The sequence below is a fragment of the Thermobia domestica genome, chromosome 3 (genome assembly GCF_964235325.1).
Source record: "Thermobia domestica chromosome 3, izTheDome1.hap1.1, whole genome shotgun sequence".
Lineage (NCBI taxonomy): Eukaryota > Metazoa > Arthropoda > Insecta > Zygentoma > Lepismatidae > Thermobia > Thermobia domestica.
In genome coordinates, this window is record NC_137456.1 from 236,144,735 (window position 1) to 236,167,256 (window position 22,522).

General features: G+C 33.7%; 1 protein-coding gene across 2 annotated transcripts in view; it reads right to left on the reverse strand.

Annotated features, from left to right (window-relative positions):
* The window catches only part of LOC145680983 (piwi-like protein Siwi), a 124,620-nt gene that overhangs the window by 24,864 nt on the left and 77,234 nt on the right, over positions 1 to 22,522 (reverse strand). For both annotated transcript variants that reach the window (XM_081752233.1, XM_081752232.1), the window contains exons 5-8: positions 17,668 to 17,882; positions 14,882 to 15,238; positions 10,003 to 10,158; positions 5,580 to 5,722 (exon numbers count right to left, since the gene is read on the reverse strand). In XM_081752233.1, the coding sequence (XP_081608359.1) occupies positions 5,580 to 5,722; positions 10,003 to 10,158; positions 14,882 to 15,238; positions 17,668 to 17,882 (871 nt within the window). The remainder of the gene's footprint in view (positions 1 to 5,579; positions 5,723 to 10,002; positions 10,159 to 14,881; positions 15,239 to 17,667; positions 17,883 to 22,522) is intronic.

Below are 22,522 nucleotides of genomic sequence, written 5' to 3' on the forward strand. Positions count from 1 at the left end.
TTCAGAACTTGATGGGAACTAAGTATGGTATGGTGTGGGATTTTGAATGCACATCTTGATGGCGCATTTTTCTACGTATCTTGTGCGACTTACGAATCATGAGGGCTCTTTATTAATGTAAGTTATTGTAATGTTGTTATTGGTAAGTTGAAAAAGAGCTAAATGAACTCGAAACGTGCCAGATTATTCGGTATTTTTTTGAGGACGAATATATATATATATATACAAGGTAACCAAAAAAGTTCTTGTCGTTTTAGAGCAATGATAAACAAGAAGCAATACAGCATGCAGTACGTACCGTTAGGTTTCGGCATAATCTCCATCAGCATCCATCTTTTACAAACATTCCGGCAGCTGCAGAATACCATTAGCAATAAAACTCGGCGGTCGTGGACACAAATAAAGTCCGTGAGTACGTTCTGCAAGTTTTCCTAATTTGCGAAGGATCTCCCATGGAGATGGTTGTCGAGGAAAACCGGTGGAAATCTGTTTGCGTAAGGTTCCGTAAATATGGTGCATGGCACAGTGTTTCCCAGCTAAGTTACTGAAGGATCTCCCGGGTCCTCTCTGCCACATGTGGCTTAGCATTATCGTGCAGCAACAGCACACTCTTGCGATTCACCAATGCCGGCTCCTTCTGCCCCAATGCACGGTACACCCTTTGTAACTGCTGATAGTAGAGGTCAACAGTGATGGTCCGAGCAAGTTGAAGGAGCTCGTAATACACCATTTGCTGACAGTTGCACCATACAGAGAGCATAACCTTTCGTGGGTGCAGAGGTGGTCTTGAGGTGTGAGAAACAGTCACGTAGCGACAACCAATGTCTGGTAAGCTTGGGATTGTCATAGAGGACCAACTTTTCGTCATCAGTGAGCGAGCGTTCAAAGATGGGTGTGTTCAAGTTCCAAATGAGCAAGAACAAACAGACGCCTGTCACTAGTTTTTCGCTTGTTGGCTGCCGACAATGTTTGAGCCGCATTAAGTTGCTTAACTTGTATGGCTTCCCTATCCTATGCAAGTGCAATCTGACTGTTTCAATGGAAGCATGGAACTTTTCTGCTAGTTCATCACATGTTAGACCACTTCTTTCAGGGTCTGGTCATCCAATACATATGGTCATCCACTGCGAGATTTATCCGAAAGGCTCATATCTCCCGAGCGAAATTTCTGGAACTGATGCCTGATAGTGCTTCGTTCACGGCATTCTCCCCAAGTGCCTGGCATATGCGGCAACTTAATGCAGCAGCTTATAGGCTCACTTTAAAATAATGCAATAAACACACGCGAACAAGCTGTTTGGATATTTTTTTTTTCTTTTTTACACAGGACGAGCCATGATTAATGTATATGCGGAACGTGCCTGTATTACTGAAGGTCAACGGTCAGACTAACTCCCGATCGCTTGGCAGGCACATGCGTCATTTCATTTCCTCTCTGTGAGCGCATAATTGATAGAACGTCAAAAATGGCAGTAACTTTTTTAGTTACCTTGTTTATTTAAATTGAAGAACTTTTGTTTTTTTTAGTTTTCGTCTCATTATAGATTGTTCTCTTACTTGTTTTGTATGGATAAAGGCTTATTTTTATTATGTCATATATTTTGATAACCTACGTGTGGACAAAGTAATATATGCAATAAAAACTTTTGAAACAAATACTATTCACCCTTATCTAAATTAAACTTCCGTGTATAAAAAAGAACTCAATAAAAATCTCAATTAAGAAAATGTTATTTTCCCATTGTGCTCAGATTATTGTTTAGATTAGAAAAAATATACAAAGATATGGATTCAGAGTTCCTTAAATCTTCAATAAATCTTGAGAAATCATTAACAGGTGACAAAATTATTATGTGAATGATTGTAACCAAACATACTGATATGTCAAAACGGAATATGAAAACGAGGATTAGGGAACATATCAAAGGTGACAAAGAAATAAATGGAGCAGTTTCAGGATTACGTAAACATTAAAGTTACTCTAAACTTCCATCAAAGGTGTAAAACTATTATGCAAGACATTATTTTAGTAGTAAGATCTGTATGCGAATCGTAACCAGGAAAAAAGAAACTTCAAAATTGAATATAGTCAATGGTACTTTAATTATAATGAGGAATACAATTCGTAACATTTGACAAAAAATTCGCACTAAAGATACATGTTGAAAAAACTTGTACTAATAAGAAACTAAAATCACCCGAAAATCCTTCCAAATAAATGTACGGCAACATGAAATGCTAGTGTGAAGTTTATATGACAGCCACTCTTTACAGTAGCTTATTGTTTGTTTAAGTTACGTTTCCTAGCAAACTTTGATTCTTATAGCAATACATACTCATTGTTGTGCATCACAAATATAGTATAGACTACACTGCTCAAGAAAATACAACGTTCAGCAAGATGTAACAAGACTGCGTCCAATATTTCTGAAGAGTAGGCCAAGGATATTTGCAGCATTTTTGCAAACGAAATATAACCGAAAAAAAGGAAAGGAAATTATGCTTTTTGGTAATATTAACAATATCGTCTGTCTTAATTGTATTGTAGTTATTTATTTGTATTTTGTGTCATACAAGCAGTCGTATATATTATACTGTACTTCAACACTGTGTTTCATGTATCATTAAATCAATTATCAAACATCTAAAGAAAATCAATAAGTTCCAATGAGAATTGATGTTGTTAACAATTCCACTACAGTCTCGTTTAACTGAATTTCCGAGTTAACCAAATCGTAAGCAAAGAAAGAAAAAAAAAACCTCTTGCGCGACTTTTATTTAAAAACACTAACATAAGTTTATTTTGGTCTAACGGTTATTTATCAAAGAGTAAATTCATTGTTACGATGCGTTAACTGTACTCATCCACTCTCATATATATATAAAGATGTTATATGTAATTGGATTTTTGTTAACTATTGTAACAAAGAGGAGCAAACTGATTGTCATAAGTAGTAAGCCATTACCGGAAGAGCTTGTTCCACGAAGTAGTGTAGAATAGGTAGACATCAAATTCTAACTTCTACAGTTGTGAGTTTTCCTTTCTTCCAATAACCATTGTTTTCTATTTATTAACATTTTGGATTATTGTTCCACATTTTTCATAGCTTTTCTCAAATTCTTGAACATCTTATTAATTTTCGTTCTATCTTATACTGAAATTGTTCTCACTATGTGGAATTCCTTAATATTTCTGAACAAACTACAACACAGTAAACTAATATATACAAAATACAACCTCTTATGATAATCTATTCGTACCAAAACCGGATCCTTTATACTCTTGAAACACAGTAGGAACAAATTCGCAGCGACTTATTAAGACTACACGATGCTACCTAACAAAATATTCATCCTAACGGAAAACATCCTAAGTAGACGAAAATATGAATCCAGTGATTGTAGCACAAAATGAACATTCTTAATTATAGAAAGGTCAGAAACAATATATAAATTGATTTTTAAACTTACGTTTAGCATATATTTTTTGTTATAAGATATAGGGTTACCAAATTTTATTCAGAACGTAGGAAGAAGGATATTTGATAAAAACATTTATTTACAAAATCTGAACAAGTATAAACACTTTTCCTTTTAAATGACATTTTCTTTACTACTTTACACAACTAACATGTTTATCGCCACGGTGAAGTTTGTGATTTTCCCATAGGCCACTATAATAAATAAAAATGCAATATTACTGAACCATTATCACAAAACTCTTCGAAGGGACCACCACGTCAATCCCATCTAATGGGAAAGTTTCGCCAAGATCTGACCAACGGCCTCCTAAGAAAGTAACATGTAGGTCCCATGGGGCTTACGCAGCGTTAAACGTATTTTAAATATATTTTAAACAACGACCGTCAGTTCTGTTATACGTATCCACTGGTATTATTGCTGAGCACATTGCAGCTGTCTCTTTCTTGCACAGTATTAGCAGACGAAATCTTCCGAGTTGCGTTTGACTACTACGCAATTCCTTTATAGTCGATAGATGCAGGTATTTGCAAAAACCGAGATGGGATTATTTATTTCAACTTTCCATTTTCCCCGAATCATTAGAAAATCCGGACAATTTCGTTGTGGGAGAAAAAACGCCCGAACGTATATTTCACATGTTTGGGTAAAAGAAGTTTGGTAACCCTGCTAATATATATGATACTTCTATAGTGTTAAAATTACTTTTTAACAAGAAGAATAAAGTTGGAAAGACTAAAAAAAAAAGTTTTTTTTTTTTTCTCAAGAACAAATAGCTTTCATTACTAATCACACAACTCTAAAACTCTGTACATAAAATCAATTAGTTAGTTTGTCGAATTTCACTCTAATTATGAGAGCATTATCAAGACGATAAAATGATTAATTGATTAAAAGGTATAATGGGAACGTCGAAAGCAAGGCACTTACCCCCTCGCTCGACTACCGTGTTCAAAACTAAGAATAAAACGTAAAAACATAAATAAGTGTTAAGGAACAAAATAGAAATCTCTCAGTGAAAAAACAAAAGATTAAATAAGATGTAAGATCATGTACGATAAAGCTAAATAATGAACGAGCTAAATAATATGAGGTAAAATAAAGCTAATAATACGAACTATGATAGCAAAAAGATTAACAAGAAACAACCATAGTATGACTTGGATTGGATTAGATTACAATACAAACTTCAAAAGAACACGGTCTTCACCACAAGTGCGGTAGGATATTACATCAAGCAAATAAGAGTACTTAAGATTACAAATATGTGGTACCCATGTTAAGCAGTCACCATACATCTAGTCGAACCATATCTACAAACAAATGACGACTGCAACCGAAATACAGGTTCGGATAAAGGCAAGTGCGTTGGTGACAAAAGTATACACAAGCACAGTTTCCTCAGCAGAAAACCAAAATTATGTATCGGTCTACCAGCAAACAAGACGATGAAATATCGCCTAAGCTATCGAATAATGTCACGAAAATAACGAGAGCAACAGAAGGTGAGATGATCATCAACGTACAACATATTACAAATGAAAGCTTGAATCTGCGACATTAGCGAACAACGTTGTGACATTAAGAATACTGCCTTTACGAACATCGTTCTGTTGCAGAAAACGCTGTTGATAGACTAAGCCCACATGTATTCTAAAATAACGGTCACAGACAAAGTTGGCTACGAACTGAGCCGTGTCAGTATGAAGACCCCTGTCATAAAACTTTTTAAGGTTCTGTGGCGTAATGTTGTCACAAGCCTTTTCCAAATCGAAGAAAGCAGCAGAAAATGGAGTCACAATGAAACAAGACACCTGTTATGTTCCACCTCTTAACAGATAAATATAGTATATGTATCTTTTTTTCCCACTCTGTTTCCTCTCATGTGTTTGTCCTCAAAATGGGTCACAAATCACAGTTGGAGAGAAAACTATAAACGAACATCCGTTTTTTTCAAGGTTAGTATTGAAATATTTCTTATTGATAAGCATATACAGAGAAAATTACGTGGTTATTTTATCAACACCACACACATGATGTCAGCCCAAAATGTGAACAACGTAAAGCAACTTCATTTAAATAATGAGAATAATAAATACCTCATGTCATCGTTAAGGCCAGTCATTCTACACAGTTCAGGCACAAGATAAATGGGCTGTTTTACTCCACGACGTCTGTCTCTCTCTTTAGGCATGGAAACCAACATGGGTTGATCGTCTTGGGTTATATCAAGATCGTATTTCTGAAAATGAAAGATAATGTTTCATAGGCATACTTTGTTATTTTATATAGTTTTAACTATATATAAGATTGTTAACTAAGCATTCTTCAGAACTTTAGCGTTGAGTGGAAATGGAAATTAAGACTATTACAAGCAACTTTACCTTACTCATTCTGTATGGCCTACTCATGTTTAAGAGGGTCTCACACTCTCGTTATATTAGAAGAAATGTAGTGGTAATTTATTCCTTTTCGAATTATCACCTTATATTAGTTAACATTGTATTGTAAATTTTGCCCTTCTATGCAAGGAAATACAAGTGAATAGTACAGGGCTAGCATAAATGATTCATTTATTTTGAAAAGGTCGTATTTTCGAAAGTATTACATGTACACACACGAAAGATATATGAAAAGAACCACAAACTCACCAAATTTATACACCTTCTATAAATGTTCACCAATATGTGTTCCCTTTAGTGACACGACACACGTCCAGATGATACTCGACATCTTTTTTCTTGCTTTCCCTCCATTTTCGACAGGTAATACCCTAGTACTGCCACACTGCCACGCTCGATCAGAAAGATAATAGACTCGTGCTGCCACACAACACAAACTTGGTGAGATTGTGATTCTTTTCATATATCTTCCAATGTGTGTATGTATAATACTTTTGAAAATATAGCTTTTTCAAAAACGAATGTATCATTTATGCTAACTGTAGATTAAAGGTGGAGTGATATTTGTATAATAAAGTATACACTCTTTTAAATAAGATTGTTAACTCATTATCACATTTTCTTAGGAACAAAGGAAGTCTGTTTTTATTACTTTTCTGTGAAATATACTAGCGGTATCTTCATTTTGGGACTCCTCATGTAACCTGTTTAAGTGTTTAGTTGTTCCTTGGGTTATATTTTATTTTCTACGTATTATTCTACCGTTAATAAATAGAAGAGGGAGATATTTCTAGCTTTAATATAATACCTAATATAAGCATAATTAGCAGATTTTTAAAGTAAGTCGCATTTTTCTGTCTTATTTTCCATCTTTTTATGCATGAAGTAGTACTACTGAAATAACATTATGAATCACAGGAAGATGACATATAGTGAAAATGCTTCTAAGCACTGGTAAAATAAATTTTTATTACTATATGTTTATTACGATATGTTTTGATACCTTATCCTTGAAAGATGTTCCAACAGGCTTAAATACTACTTGTATGTTTACCAAATATAAGTGCAAACGCATTGTTTCTATCTTGTGTCATTGAAAATAAGCTACAAATAAGTTAAACTGGTTGCTTTCCTTCAATTAAATCGAAAGTCTATTAAATAAGGATACTGCCACAAATGTCAGTAAAAATTACAGGTTAAGTAACATCAGCTTATGATAGATCTTCCTGCCTTCAACAGTGTGATTTGTTATATGGTTATTTTTTTAAAGAAGTGAAAAAAAATATTTCCAACTATAGTAGTATTACAATAAATACTTACTATGTATCTGATGAGTTACTACATTTGTTTTGTAGGCTCATTTCTGCTGTATTTCTATGGTGTTATTGGTTGAAAGGAGTGTGGGAGGGAGAATGAGTAGTTTTCTGTAGTACTTTACAGGATTGTAAAAATATAAGAGTAGGAAAATTCAATATATATAGGCCAGTTTTAGTTTTGTTTTCTTATTGTAATTGAGTATTGAAATAATTGTTGTCATTTGCAGAAGAAAATGAATGCCAGAAAAATTGTCCAAGTAATTTGGTCCAATACTAGAAAAACTATATAAAAATCCTCTGTCTGAAAATATGCTTATATTTGGAACTTATTTTTGTCCGAGATTATGGTATACATCTAGAACAACACTTAAGACTTACTGAGTAAGTCTTAATTCTGTAAATTATATTCAATTTTTGAGGGCTCTAGCTTTTCCTCTGTGAACACACTGAAGTAGCTGGTAACCGTCTCTCACGACAAGCTTGACGTACCAATATGAAGAATCTTGTAGGAATTTCCTCCTTCAACTAACATAGTTGATTCTATACAGGTCTGCAATCTCAGGAAAACATTATCAAGTTCATCTCTAATTTATTCAAGGCGTTTTCAATACATCTGATCAGTTCGTCAATTATATATGCCGAAGCTTGATGTTTCAAAGATTGTACGGAGTTGAAAAAGATTGTGCGGAGTCCAAAACGTTTAAATCGGGACTATTTCGTAGTTGTGAATTAAAATAAATAGACCTACTATCTTTAGAACCATTATCTAGAAGTTTTTTCTCGTCGTCACAGGCATAAGATTTTGCATTATCCTGTTGTGTATATATATATACATATCGTTTTTGTCATATCTTACGGGAAATTGGATTTGATCGCCGAAAATATGTTGTCAACCATTTTTCTACATTCTTCTGAATTGACGAATCCCACTTTTTTGTTACCAAGGTTCCTTAAGACCTATTTCTCGACTTGAACTTAGCCTGTTCTTGATAAACAAGGGCTCATATACCAGTGATTGCATACAAATAAGTTTTCGATACGAATCGTAACGTGGTCAGGCGACAGAAGCCATAAACGTTACTTTTAATTATGAAACGTTAGGCGGGGTTCTTCCTCGTCCAGCATAATGTAATAAGAACGTCTGTTTCGCGCTAAATAAAATTACTTTTCGTCTATGTGGTCATAATCTTAAAAAATCTTCAAAACGTCCAATCTCACTATTGTTAAGCAAAATTTTAATCTCTTTAAAATTTGTTTTGATCTGTTAGATCAAGTTTAACAGTAGAAGGTATACGTTTTATTTCATTTTCTCGCTTAGAAATGTCAAACATTATGGACTTTGGAATATCAACAACACAAAACGTCGAACTGGCCCTAAACGATTGTTCTCGCTAACTGTTCAGAATAATATTTACGTTTTCATCCACATTTGACTCTCTTTATTTGAAGAAACGTCAGAACAACTTTTACAATGTCGCACTGTTTTTTTAACCACTTACAAATTCTAGACACAGTCAAACATGTTAATCAGAAATCAATCGCAACTTTTTTTAAATAGCACCATGCTTTAACTTTTGGGCTTCTTTCAATTACAACATTTTTTTGCAATATACCATTGCGCTGTTCAGTAGTTGATTTCTTGAATCTGGAATTCCTTTTCAAAGTTTTATTATTTACATGAATATTTTCCATTTTGTACACAGGACGAAGCTAACACTAGAAGTATTTAACTACTCACACAATTTCGAGGAGCTTTCGTTGGGCACATGTTTTTACTCTACTGAATATAGATGTTACGATGAGTTTTGCAGGATGTTTCAGGGAAAGAACAAACTTCCCTTTCCACATCCACGGCCAAACCTAACCCCTCTTTTTGAGTTGTGACGAGCCCTACCTTACAACTTTCCAATCACACTTCGTAACTTCAGAGAAACTCAAACACCAGCTATTTCTCAGTTGTTGAACTAGTGTATGAATTTACACTTGACTATAATTCTCTGTTTATGGCTCAATAATCTTTCCATTTTTTTTTCAAATGTATACCATATTTTCGGACGGAGGGTGTGCAAAGTATTGAAATTCTGTAAAGAGGAATCCTGCACTGTAGATACATTAATGTTAATACTTTTAAATATTCTTTGAAGTTGTTTTATTTTTTCATATACGACAATGAAGCTAGCAAATATCTAGATCGTTTAATGATAAAAATTTCACAAAATTGTTTAACATGTTCAATGCAAAACGACTTAAAGTGTGCACACGACTGTTTTCACATAATTTTGGTTAGGTTAGCTTATCTTTTTAATATTCTTTTGAAAGTTTTGCACATGGAAGAAAATTTGGGGATTCTGCCTCCACCTGATGTCCTGCTGCATGTCCGTCACTTGTAAACAATGAAATTACTTCGCAATCTTGCCTTCTGCACAAATATATCAAACGTATAATACTTATGTCGACGTGTTTACAAGTGCTAATCATATTTATTCTAAATAAAATTTGTCTCTTATCAAAAATGACTTGCAAACAAATAATTTCAACTTTCATTAATTTTGGGAATGTAATTTAACAATTACCATTGTTCTTTATTATTTTAAAATCCGATCATGATTAAATCGCCTACGTAGTTTCTCTTTCTTTACGCTGTACACCAATAAAGACATGTTAATGAAAACTGTGTGAATAAGTTACTTCTTTTATGTTACGTAAGTGCGTTATCTTTGTTATTACTTCAGTAATCTGCAATAATTGTAAATGATTTTCATTTCGTAATAAAATTAAAAATAACAAAAATACACGAGACTTACCTTCTTGTAATACTGTTTGTATGTAATGGCATCTCCATCTTTCAGGTCGAACTTAGAAGCTGGGGTTACAGTAAAGTCCACATCATCAACACGGTATGTCTTGTTGCTGTATTCAGCCAAAACAATAGCTCCCAGTATGGATTGTTTGAAGATTTTCTGAGGAATAAAGAGGCATGCGTTTATCTTAACGAATGAACAGAAAATTTAATTCAGGTCTATTACTTCTACTTTGATCTCTTTCTGAGTCTAGAAAGGTATTCTTATTTAGAATTCATTATAACACGTACAATCTTATGTAGAAGCAGTGCGCGACTTCATATATTTCTATCTCCAAAATGGGTTTTAGAATTATAAACTAAACACTTAAGTAATTTCCTCACAATCTTTTCACTCTTATATTAGTAACTTGTTAAGTTTTGACAAGGCGTGTTTCATGCGAAGAAAAGCAATAAATTGCTGAATAACGCACAATAAGTACGGTAAGTACGTACTAAAGATCTAGCAATCATTTCATATTTTTAGTCTAAGATCTTTATAAAAAGTTTTCATTATTTCTTGTCGTCCACACTGTTCAATTAAAAAGCTAAGAAACATCAATATTGCCTAAGAGCTTTTCATAGATACCTAATAAATGAACATATTTACCATTCCTTACGCTTGTGGAAGGTACCGTAAAACGGGGCTACTTTGACAGGTTTTGGACTATTTAGAAGTGTACACGGGACACTTTCTGCAACCAATGAATGATACTATTCTCATCATAACAATAGGTATCTAGGCTATCACATCCACTACTAAACCTAAGTCTCTACAAGTAAGTTTAGGCGGGAATAAATTAAGAAATACCGGTCAAAGTAGCCCCGGGGGTGGGGCTACTTTGACATCTTATGTATTTGCTGCATAAGGTCAAAGTTACTCAACGTATGGAGTTGTTTTGACATGGAATTTATGTAAAGTGTATAAAACACGGTTTTGGTCATGTGTAAGGTACGATATGCTGTATACTTGATAAGCACGAAATCTTTATTTTGTTGTGGTACATCATTATACACCACTATACAAGTTTTTTCTAAAGCTTTACTTTTAACATCTTTTACTTTGAACATCACGGTGCTTTACCTTACATTCTTACTTTATTTTTTACTCTACTTTACTTTTAACATAATTACATATGTACCGGTATGTTATCTTTACATGTAACAATGGAAAGAAAAACCTTAATCGTCAACATCACAGTCGTAACAAGCATGTTGAGGATTTTTTGATCCACCATTACAAAACCCATACACCCATTTTTGCACAGGACACATTGAATCCACTCTCCTCCACCCTTCCACAACACGTTGATATATATCGTCAGAATGCGAATTAGATTATTCATTTTGGGGGGAATAAACAGTGGCGGATCTAGAAGTCCTTATATTATATATTGGGGGACAGGAAGGATATTGAGAGGGGGTAGAAATACAATGGGAGAAATCTCTCATCCCCTCCGGCAATTCACACCGTAGACACCATATCAGCCTTTATCTATGAAAGTATATGCAACAATTCTCACAGAAAGCACGAATTGCTCATCTGTCAAAGTAGCCCCACTCTATGTCAAAGTAACCCTAAATGTCAAAGTAGCCCCGTTTTTCGGTACTTGTTTCTATTTCAGAGAAATTTTGACCTTCGGAAGCCAAGGTAATGAGGTAAAATTCAATTTTAAAAGAAAAGACATTATGGTTCACTCATTAAAATATGTTCAATCATTATGTACAGAATTATTTTTAAAAATTCCAGTATTCTTTTAGAATGGTCATATTGGTGCAAGAGTACATGGAAAATGTTACGAGATCTTAATTAAGCAAAAAAGATTCGCCTTTGTTTTAGTTTCATTGTGATTTGTGTTAGATAAGAATGCAGAGGTTTTCTGGCAATGTTACGTCATCGTTCAGCTTGCACACAAATTGACAAGATTATCCCATCATTTGTTTATCCGAATATTCCAGGGTCCACTAATGTGAATTACTATATTCGATTTATGTCAATTTGAAGTCTTTTATTTCATGTGGTAACACCAATATTTATTTTATTAAAGCAAAATCCTTTTGCAGTTGCATGTAATTTTGTATCCTCCATATAATGTGTAATATTAGCATAATAGTTTTTATTCTTGTTATTACTTGTTATATGCTTCTTAATTCCTCCCTGTTTTACAAGCTTCATTAAAGTCATAGAACTTAATTAAACAAATGCGAATTTTATTTGCCTCTGAAAGATCATTTTTATGAAAACAAAATATCTGAATATTTCATTTACTATTTTGAATTTAATGTTTTTAAAAATCGATAATCAACTTATGCAGAATTGTACATGAAGACTTGTTTTTCCGCTGTACTTATTTTTACGATAGGTTTTTTCACTATCAATTAGAATAGAATTGTAAAAAAAAAAAAAAAAAAAAAAAGTGAAATCAAAATTAAGTGAACAAGTCATGAATCATAATTAAGTGAACAAGTCATGAATCATAATTAAGTGAACAAGTCATGAGGACTTTAAAATATATATATATATGTATATGAGATTCAACTATTTATCCGGTTTCGGAATGGTAGCCAAGGGTTTAAATATCTTGAGCTGGGACTTTTGTTACTGTCAAATATTTATCATAATTTATATCTATAACTATTCTACCAGGCCTTGTCTCCATATTGTCAAAACTAAATTCAACAACACACTGAACAAGGCTATGTGATAATATATAACATAATCACGTGTTTCAACACAATAACTGTTACGTGATTGTTTTTATATATTATCACACTAGCAGCGTTCACCCCGCTTCGCTGCGGTCACCCCGGAACGCAATAAACTTTGTTACTTAGATAATTTTTACTTTTTCGCTTTCAAGTGATATGATAAAAACCATAGAAGATTGCAGTAAATCTTAACATTATATCGCCTGTCATTTATGTTAACCCGCCCCGCTTCGCTGCGGTCATCCCGGTGCTGGCATATTGTAAAAGTGTCTGTAAAAATAAGCAAATCAATTAAAAAATTTTAAACAGAAGATTCAAGCTATTTTCCGCTGTATATCGCCTGTCATTTATGTTAACCCGCCGAGTGACACGGTCATGCGGGTTGCATATAAATACGTTTATTTTTACCTATGATGAACTAATAACAAAGGATTTGTGGACACTTGAATGGTCAATTATCTCAAGACACTGGTAATTAAAAATTAAAGTGATATGATAAAAACCATCTAGGGTCCAAATCCTAATAACCCCCCAAAAATGAAAGAAATTGGTTCAGCCGTATTAGCGTGATGAGCGGACAAAATTTTGTACGTTCTCTTTTATATATATAGATAGCATTGCTCAGTGTGTTGTTGAATTTATATCTGTTCCAGTGTATTTAAGAAATATTCAAAATCGTTTATTTACTATGAATCAACGTTATTTCAATGATGTTTACATATGATTCTAGTATCAATAAATAGATATTATAAATGTATGAGAAGTTTTCATGGCAATTTTATGCATGCACACTAGTTGGAGCATGTTTTGTTATAAATATTGAAGTGACACAAAACATTTTCCTTCGGTCAGAGATCAGATTGTTTAGGATAATTTGTTATTAAGTTAAAATCGAACGTTAGGAGTTCAATTGGAACTATGCCACGGTCCATCAATTTTAATACAGATATTTGGCATGAGGAAAGTTACGCGAGAATACGGTTACCAAATACATAAACAATCAAACAAGACAGCGTGTCTTGATCCTCTGAAACTCATTAAAAATGGCAGGAATTTCTTGGTCTCTTTTTTGACAGTTAAGACATTTTCAATAAATAATAATAATAATAATAACAATAATAATAATAATAATAATAATAATAATAATAATAATAATAATAATAATAATAATAATAATAATTTTTTTTTAATAAAAAAAGCCTCAAGAATGAACTGTTAATCAATTTTACTACCATGCAGTTCTGGAAAGACTATTATTAGCGTCCGCTCAAATATTGCAAATACTTGAGCGCTACCATTACCTTTCACCCACAGATCTCTCTGAAAAAGTTCCTGGCTAGAAAGCTTACTTCTGTGATTCCTTAGCTTCTAACTATTCCCACCGAGTCTTGCCATTCCAATTACCGGCATATTATTTAGTTTTCTTCATAGTACATAGCATAAAAGGAATAGTCAACCATAAAATTCTTGCTACCTCTGAGACGATTTTTTGAATATTAAATTTGAAATATGTATTGAAATTATTTGATCCATGTAATATGCTATAAATTAATTTAATATAAAATATTTAAGGAATAAAGTATGAGAACTGAACATAGAAAAAGAAAAAGAGAACTGCTGCAAGTGTGAAAGTATCATACTTTCATGTTTAATCAGAACGCACAGGGTGTCTACTAAAATTCTAAAATGAAATTTAATGACTTTTTCGTGACCTTTTCTTTCCCAAATCATAAAATTTAGTAACATTTTCAAGAGCAAATTTGAGTGCGAATGGACCGAATTTTCATGCATGCGATAGAAGCGTGCTTTGCTTGCGATTTCGTAGTGTCTGAAGCCGACCATAGACATTTTAGTGGTGAATTTTGACGTTTTATAGAACAAAATTTTCCAGTCTATACTTATATTTATACAGATAAAAAAATCGTGACCCAAAGGCTAAATTTCGTGAATTTTTCTTGACTAAAATGACCGTTTTCTGATTTCGCGACTTTTTCATGACTCGTGACCGATAGACACCCTGACCCATTTTGTATCTTTTTAAAACCTTAAAATGAAGTGGATAACCTAAATATTAAAATCGTGGTGGTATCATTATTTTATGTCAAAATCTACTTCTCTAACATTAAGATAACTACCTGATAGTTTTCCATGCTCTTTTGCATACATTCCGTCAATTGATCAAGAACAGTATCTTGACGCATCACTTTGTGTGTAATTTCAGCACAAAGTAAAACCTCGTGTTCATGTTGACGAATGCTCGTGATATATCCTGGCCACAGTTCAAGCTTGTAATCACTCACATCTACTCTAGTGAGAGGATCGAAGTAGTGTCTGCCAACTAACTGTAAATTCAGGTGGTCCAAACATTTTCTCAGAAGTATGTTGAAGAACTGCAAATAGTGATGGTCTCCTGGTACAAGATCACCAACCAATCGAATTGTGATCCTTATCCTGGAATCGTCGGACTGTTTTGTTGCAACTAACTCTAAAGGCTGAAATAAATAAATAAAAAAAAAAAAATGTTATACGACCAGTTTCTAAAATATAATCTTATTACTACATAGTTAAATTTCGTTTCCACTTACTATACAGTAACATATATAACGTATCTGAATTTGAGATATTAATATAATGTTATTAGTTTATTTGATAGTGTCTCAATTTAATTTTTGTTAGCAGGTGATAAGACAGGTGTTACGATTAATACAATAAATTTTTGAACTATCTTTATTATTATTTATTTATTTATTTATTTATTATTGAATATTTGAATATGGAATTCGAATAATAATGGATTGAAATGTTCGAATGTGATAGTAGGTATAAGATGGCTTAGTTGTACCAGTGTGATCTACTCGAGAAATCCGAGGCGTTATTTGATGATTATGAGGAGAAACAGATCGTGGGGTTCTAGTTCCACTGGAGCGTAGACGTTTCTAACTTCTCTATATTTCAGTGTTGGTGTCCCTGCCAGGTAAACAAAGTTACTGGCGTAAAGATAGAATTTTATCAAGCATTTTCCTATCTAGGGTTACTAAATCTCAACTCCCATAGTTAAAAAAAAAAAAAAAAAAAAAAAACCCTAATACAAGCAGACAATTGAAGGAAAGATAAAGAGGAATTTTGTAACTCCAATGTTGTAAGACAATAACCGAAAAATATCAAACTGCATAAAGAGATACTGCTCACATAAAGCAACTCCAAAATATGGTCTCCGCTTGTTGGAGCATAAAATTTAAAGCAAACCAGAATGAAATATCTATCAACCGAACAAGAGGAAAATCAATAATACGAGCTCGTATAAGCTAAAATTAAAAACAAACTCAATCCAACTATGTTAATAGCAAAAGAAATATATAAACTGAGGGCTTTAGCTAATATAATTAATAAAATAGTTTCACTTGCGTGATCACCTCTGGTGCGAAAGATCTCTGGTACGAGAACCAGATCCCTTGAGTTTACAATAGAAAACACATTTGATATTCTCCCTTTTCCTTGCATTTTCTCAAACCGCAATTTTTTCACCTGCATTTATTATTCACCTCTTCAATCTAAGGATATACCCATAAAACGAGAGTACTTAGAAATTTAATTTGGTATATGGATTTTTCGCGTTTTGCCAACAGTAGTATAAGCATCTCAATACAGAGACTACGACATATGGGTAATACAATTCAATTACTAATGGTGATTGTCCTCTCTACGAAAGAACAAGATAGCACATTCTTCGTTGCATCATGAAGGTAAAAGTAGTAGATTGTTGTGGTGAGAAATTTTAGGAGTTAGGAGCGTTTACCTTTAGTGCATAGGGTCCTTGGTTCGATCCCAGCTCGCACCAAGTGAGCTTTGTGGGGACAAACGCTGTATGAGTGAGTTTGCTCGGTTCTCCCGTTTCCTCCCACTTTCTTCATTCCATCATTTCCTTCATTTTTCATCATCACCGTCTTCTTTCGCCTAGGCGGCATAACCATGGGACGTAAAACTTAAAAGATTTCATTTCGTTCATTCATTCAAATTTTAGAAGTTTTCTGTTTACTGTACATTTCATTTTATTACTTTTATTTTCGATATAGCTAAAATACTTTTTTCACTAGAGACATTCAGCTTCCGCTGTGATTACGATAGAATTATGTATACGTTCGTGAGAAAGATAACATGTACGTATTCTGATATGCACGAAAATAGTTGTATTGTAAGAACAAAATAAATTATGTTGGTAATCCCAAATTGTGTAATCTATATTATTTTTTTAATCAACATCGTGTTCATGGGTTTACTCGGAGTTTTTCCATTTTCCTCACATTTTCATTCCATCAATTATGTCATAATCATAGAATTTCATTAAACATTCGTCTTCTTTGGCTTAAAGAGCATAATCGTAGAACATGAAACTAGAAATTTCATTACTTTTGAAAATAACATAAGAGACAAATAAAGTCATATTATATAATATGTAACCGCTTATAACCTATTCGAAAATTTTATAATGTAAAGCAGAATTGTTTATTAAATGTTCGCACTATTGACTTCCGTATAAAAGTTTATACTTAGAAATACTACAATATATTTTATATTTACAATAATGAACTTACATGTTTCTTGCTATACTCTCTCTCTCTCTCTCTCTCTCTCTATATATATATATATATATATATATATATATATATATATGTTCAATTGTACTTGCTATTAATGATCAGAAATGAACTTAATATTCTTCCATTTCGTACTTCAAGATAGAATGAAAATATTTCAAGATAAATTATTACTTTATTAAAGTTCACTAAAACAAACACGTGGAGTGGGTATTACGCAAACTATGAACAATTAACATCATAAAAGTATCTTAGAAACTTCTATCTTAAAAATGTTTTTATATTCATAGCTTAGATATGGAATGGTAGTAAACAATAAGACTTACGTCTGGTTTGATTCTGTGTGAAGTGAACATGACGCTTCCATCAAATATATAGCCACCTCCAATAGCAGCTCGGTGCTCTTTAAGCATTGCTCTCTTAACAGCTGTTCGATCCTCTTCTGGTGCAAAATCAACGCGGTACTGATAAAGACACCAGTTAGTTTGTGTTAACAATCGAAAATAGTTTGCAGTTACCGTTATTTGTTGACCAGATGATCCTATACGAAAAAGAAAAAAAAAATAAAATTATTGAATTATAAAATTAATCCTCCAAACTAACATTTTAACTGTGATAGCAACTACATTATACACCAATATCATTAGTAAGACTATTCATGGCTTTGGATTAATTGTTTTAACAAAAGAGACACTGACCAAAGCTTAAAACTTTACTTTATTTTAAATTATAATTTGTAACTGTTTCGGATATCTAGCATATCCTTCTTCAGACACGATCGAAATTAATGAAAATACAGACATATATATAAATGTTGTTATAACAGAGTTTAAATTCTTTAACCGTCATATATATATATTCATTGTTATAAAAAATTTTAAATTCTTTTAACAGTCATATATAGAGTAATTGTTGTACTTTTTATTTTTATTTATTATTTTTTTTTTTTATTTATTTATTTTTCTTATTTACCGAGGCCTTCAGCCCATCCTATAAGTTTTCGTGTTCACTTTCCAATTAATCACTTCCTTTATTTTTGGTTCTTATAAGGGCCTTTTATTTTTATTTATTTATTTTTTTTCTTTTTTTTTCCCTCTCTATGTTATTCAAACTTCCTTGCCATGATTCATTAATTGGTAAGCCCCCTGTCCAGTTCATCAGTTTATCTCTTCCTACCTTCTTTATCCAATCCGCTTCTTTCCACTTCCTTAAGGAGACGAATCACGCAATTAATTGGGATAAGACGGAAGTATTGGAGATGGAGAAAAGAATGATAATAAGGAAGTGGAAAGAAGCGGATTGGATAAAGAAGGTAGGAAGAGATAAACTGATGAACTGGACAGGGGGCTTACCAATTAATGAATCATGGCAAGGAAGTTTGAATAACATAGAGGGAAAAAAAAAAGAAAAAAATAAATAAATAAAAATAAAAGGCCCTTATAAGAACCAAAAATAAAGGAAGTGATTAATTGGAAAGTGAACACGAAAACTTATAGGATGGGCTGAAGGCCTCGGTAAATAAGAAAAATAAATAAATAAATAAATAAATAAAAATAAAAAAATAAAAAGTACAACAATTACTCTATATATGACTGTTAAAAGAATTTAAAATTTTTTATAACAATGAATATATATTTGGTCTAGGAATTAATTCGTGCGGTTGGTACGCACACATTGAAGCTGTAGTACAAACACAAAATACATAAATACCTTAAGAAAAATATTGTCCATCGCTAGCCACCACTTTCGCCCATCTGTCAGGCAATGTACGGATTCCGTGGCGAAAGAAGTCCTCATCCTTGGAAGCGATCCAGTCAGAGACCCATGTTTCGATATCTTCTGAAGAAGTAAACCGCTGTCCAATCAAATCGTTGTTCATGCAATCGAACAAGTAGTAGTCCGAAGGAGCAACGTCTGGTGAATACGGCGGGTGGGGTAAAACTTCCCATCCGACATTTTCTAAATAGGTTTTGACCGGTTTTGCGACATGTGGGCGAGCGTTATCATGTTAAACAATAAGTTTATCATGTCTGTTCTCCCATTCTGGTCATGTTCTGGTCAGAGCTTGCTTCAAACGCATTAATTGTCGTCGATAACGTTCTCCATTCATAGTTTCACCCGGTTGCAGCAGCTCATAGTACACCACACCTTTCATATCCCACCATATGCACAGCATAACCTTTGCACAGTGAATATCTCGTTTTGGTTGTGATGGACCTGGTTCACCTGGTTTCACCCAGGCCTTTTTTCGTTTAGGGTTCTCGTAATGGATCCACTTCTCATCACCCGTAATAATTCGATGCAGAAACCCCTTTCTGCTCTGTCGTTGAAGCAGCAATTCGCAAATGGTTTTTCGTCTTTCAACGTCTCTGTCTTTCAATTCATGTGGAACCCAATGTGACATCTTTTGAATCATTCCCATGGCTTTCAAGCGTTTGGAGACTGTTGTTTGATCAACGCCTAATGCTGCTGCAAGTTGTTCCTGCGTTTGACACGAATCCTGCTCGAGCAATGCTGTCAATTCTTCGTCTTGAAATTTTTTTGGCTGTCCAGCTCGCTCTTGGTCTGCCAAGCCGAAATCACCACTTTTAAACCGTGCAAACCACTTCTGACACGTTCGCTCAGCTAGAGCATGGTCACCATACACTTCCACCAAAATACGATGACTTTCAGTCGCACTTTTCTGCATGTTAAAGTAATGCAGCAGGACACCCCGCAAAAACACTTTATCAGGCACAAATTGCGCCATGTTCACTTAACTACAAACTGGTGTTGTTGACGCTTTAATCCACTACCCTATACTACGAACGATACGCGATGACAGGGGTTTGCAACACATGTGTGGATACACGGAACTGTGGGACGCTCCGTTCGTTGCGCCATCTCTTGTCCACCCGCACGAATTAATTACTAGACCAAATATATATGACGGTTAAAGAATTTAAACTCTGTTATAACAACATTTATATATATGTCTGTATTTTCATTAATTTCGATCGTGTCTGAAGAAGGATATGCTAGATATCCGAAACAGTTACAAATTATAATTTAAAATAAAGTAAAGTTTTAAGCTTTGGTCAGTGTCTCTTTTGTTAAAACCAATATCATATTTCAACTTTTACAGTATTTTATTACAAAGCAACATTCTGGTGGTTCAACGAGAAATATAGGTTGATAGTCGCTCCACATTAAACCAACCGGTTGCCTTTCACGAATATTAACAAGTCTATCCTCAAAATTTTGAAAAATGAAATATTTAGTTCATCGTCGACTTGTATTACTATTGTCTTACAAGAGGAAATAATACCTATAATCCATCGCGGTCTAACAATAACATTCTACAATGCCACATAACTTTTTTTTTTAATGAAAATTTGGTGAACACCAAAATTTCCATTTTATTGACTTATCATTTAAAAAGCCATGAGATCTAAATGTATCATGAGTAGATTTTTGTAAGTAGAGAGAGGCAAAATATGAACTTTAATTATTATAAACCATATCTCGTAGAGTAAAGTGATGGAATTGAAATAGCATTTAAAAACTTTTAATATTTCTTGATTAAAGTTTCATATTTAGTAAAAGTCTTAATATTTCTTCATATTTTCTATATTTCGTGTATGATTAATTCAGTGGCTTTGCATCAACTTCAAGCAATGATGTAATGATAAAATTACTAATAGGTACGCGTATACTCTAGACTGTGCACAAAAATATAGCATATATTAACCACCCTCCACCCTATCCCCCCAAAAAGTAGTACAGTACGTATTTTTATGCCACTCTACTTTCCCCAATCACCATTAGTCCGTAGTGTGATCTGGCTGTGTATGTATAGAATACATATTATTTTATAAATGATAAATTTAAGTCGTAAGCATAACCTTTCATGGATCATTTACTAAAATATAATCAGTGGCTCCAACCTAAAAATTCATGTATACTATAATTTCCAAGAACGAAATAGGCATGACTGACGAAGGGATGCTACCAAGTACAACTCTGTCACTGGATTGAAGTTCTTGAAGTTCAGTGCCCACGATTGTGCCATAGGATAAAAGAGGGGATCTGTTTTAATTCGGGCGAGAATTGTTGGCGACTACAATATCACCACAATGAATTTCCAAATTTAAAAATTGTATATATGTAAAATTTAAATTTTTACGAATTCCTTTGATGAATTCTTACTTATCATCAGTGATACTGCTTCGAATTTTGTTTCCGGAAATCATCCTTGAACATAAAGAAAACAAAGGGAGTGCGTATTCAGTTTTCAGCGTATACCTACATACTGTGTAAATTTAAGTATATCCTGTACTATAGATTGTTAGGTGGATATGCGCTGTATACTCCTGTACACACTCGATTCAAAGTTAAGCGCATTTCCCCTCCCTCATGTCGAAATGGAGGTTCCTTTCTTACCAGATCAACAGCCCATCTCCCAGTTATATCAGCAAATGGGAATTTATTAGCATCTCGAGTGTTGCTGCTGGGGGTTTTAAGGTAAGCTCATATCCCCTTTTTGGGCCCAGGTGTCCTGACATCGCAAAGTAACGAATCCCACGACAACGTAGCGAAGGTTAACACGTGATCTGCGAACCCCTTTGAAACCAAGGGATTACAATCTCAGTCTTTCCTACTCAGATTAGGGGCCATTTTACACTATCGAAATTGATGACTTGTGCAATCGTCCCATTTAGGAGTAAGACGAACCTCCTATCCTCCAGCAGGATGTCTTCATATTTGGCTCACCTTACTTTTATTAAAAACAATGACGGTGTAGGATTTATTTGTACCCTCGATTAATTTAATATTCAATTCATTTGTAACTATATGGTTAGCGTACGCGTCTTGTTCGCAGAAGTCTTGGGTTCGATTCCCAGCGGGAGCTGTTTCGGATCCCACACTAAATTGTGTGCTCATTTCGTATAGCATCGATGCCGAAAAGGACGCTAAACCTCAATGCAATTTTTTAAAAGAATACTCTATTACATCCCTCAGCGAATGGACCTATGTAACGTTAATGCAATATTGGGTAACCAAGATGGTGGTGGCATCTTGAAAAAGCGTCTGCCATACTTGTGCTCCATGATAGTTAGGCAGTTACCCTCCTTAAAACCTTACACCCATAGACCGATTTGTAGATGTACCATTACTGCTCGCTCTTGCACATAAAACCTT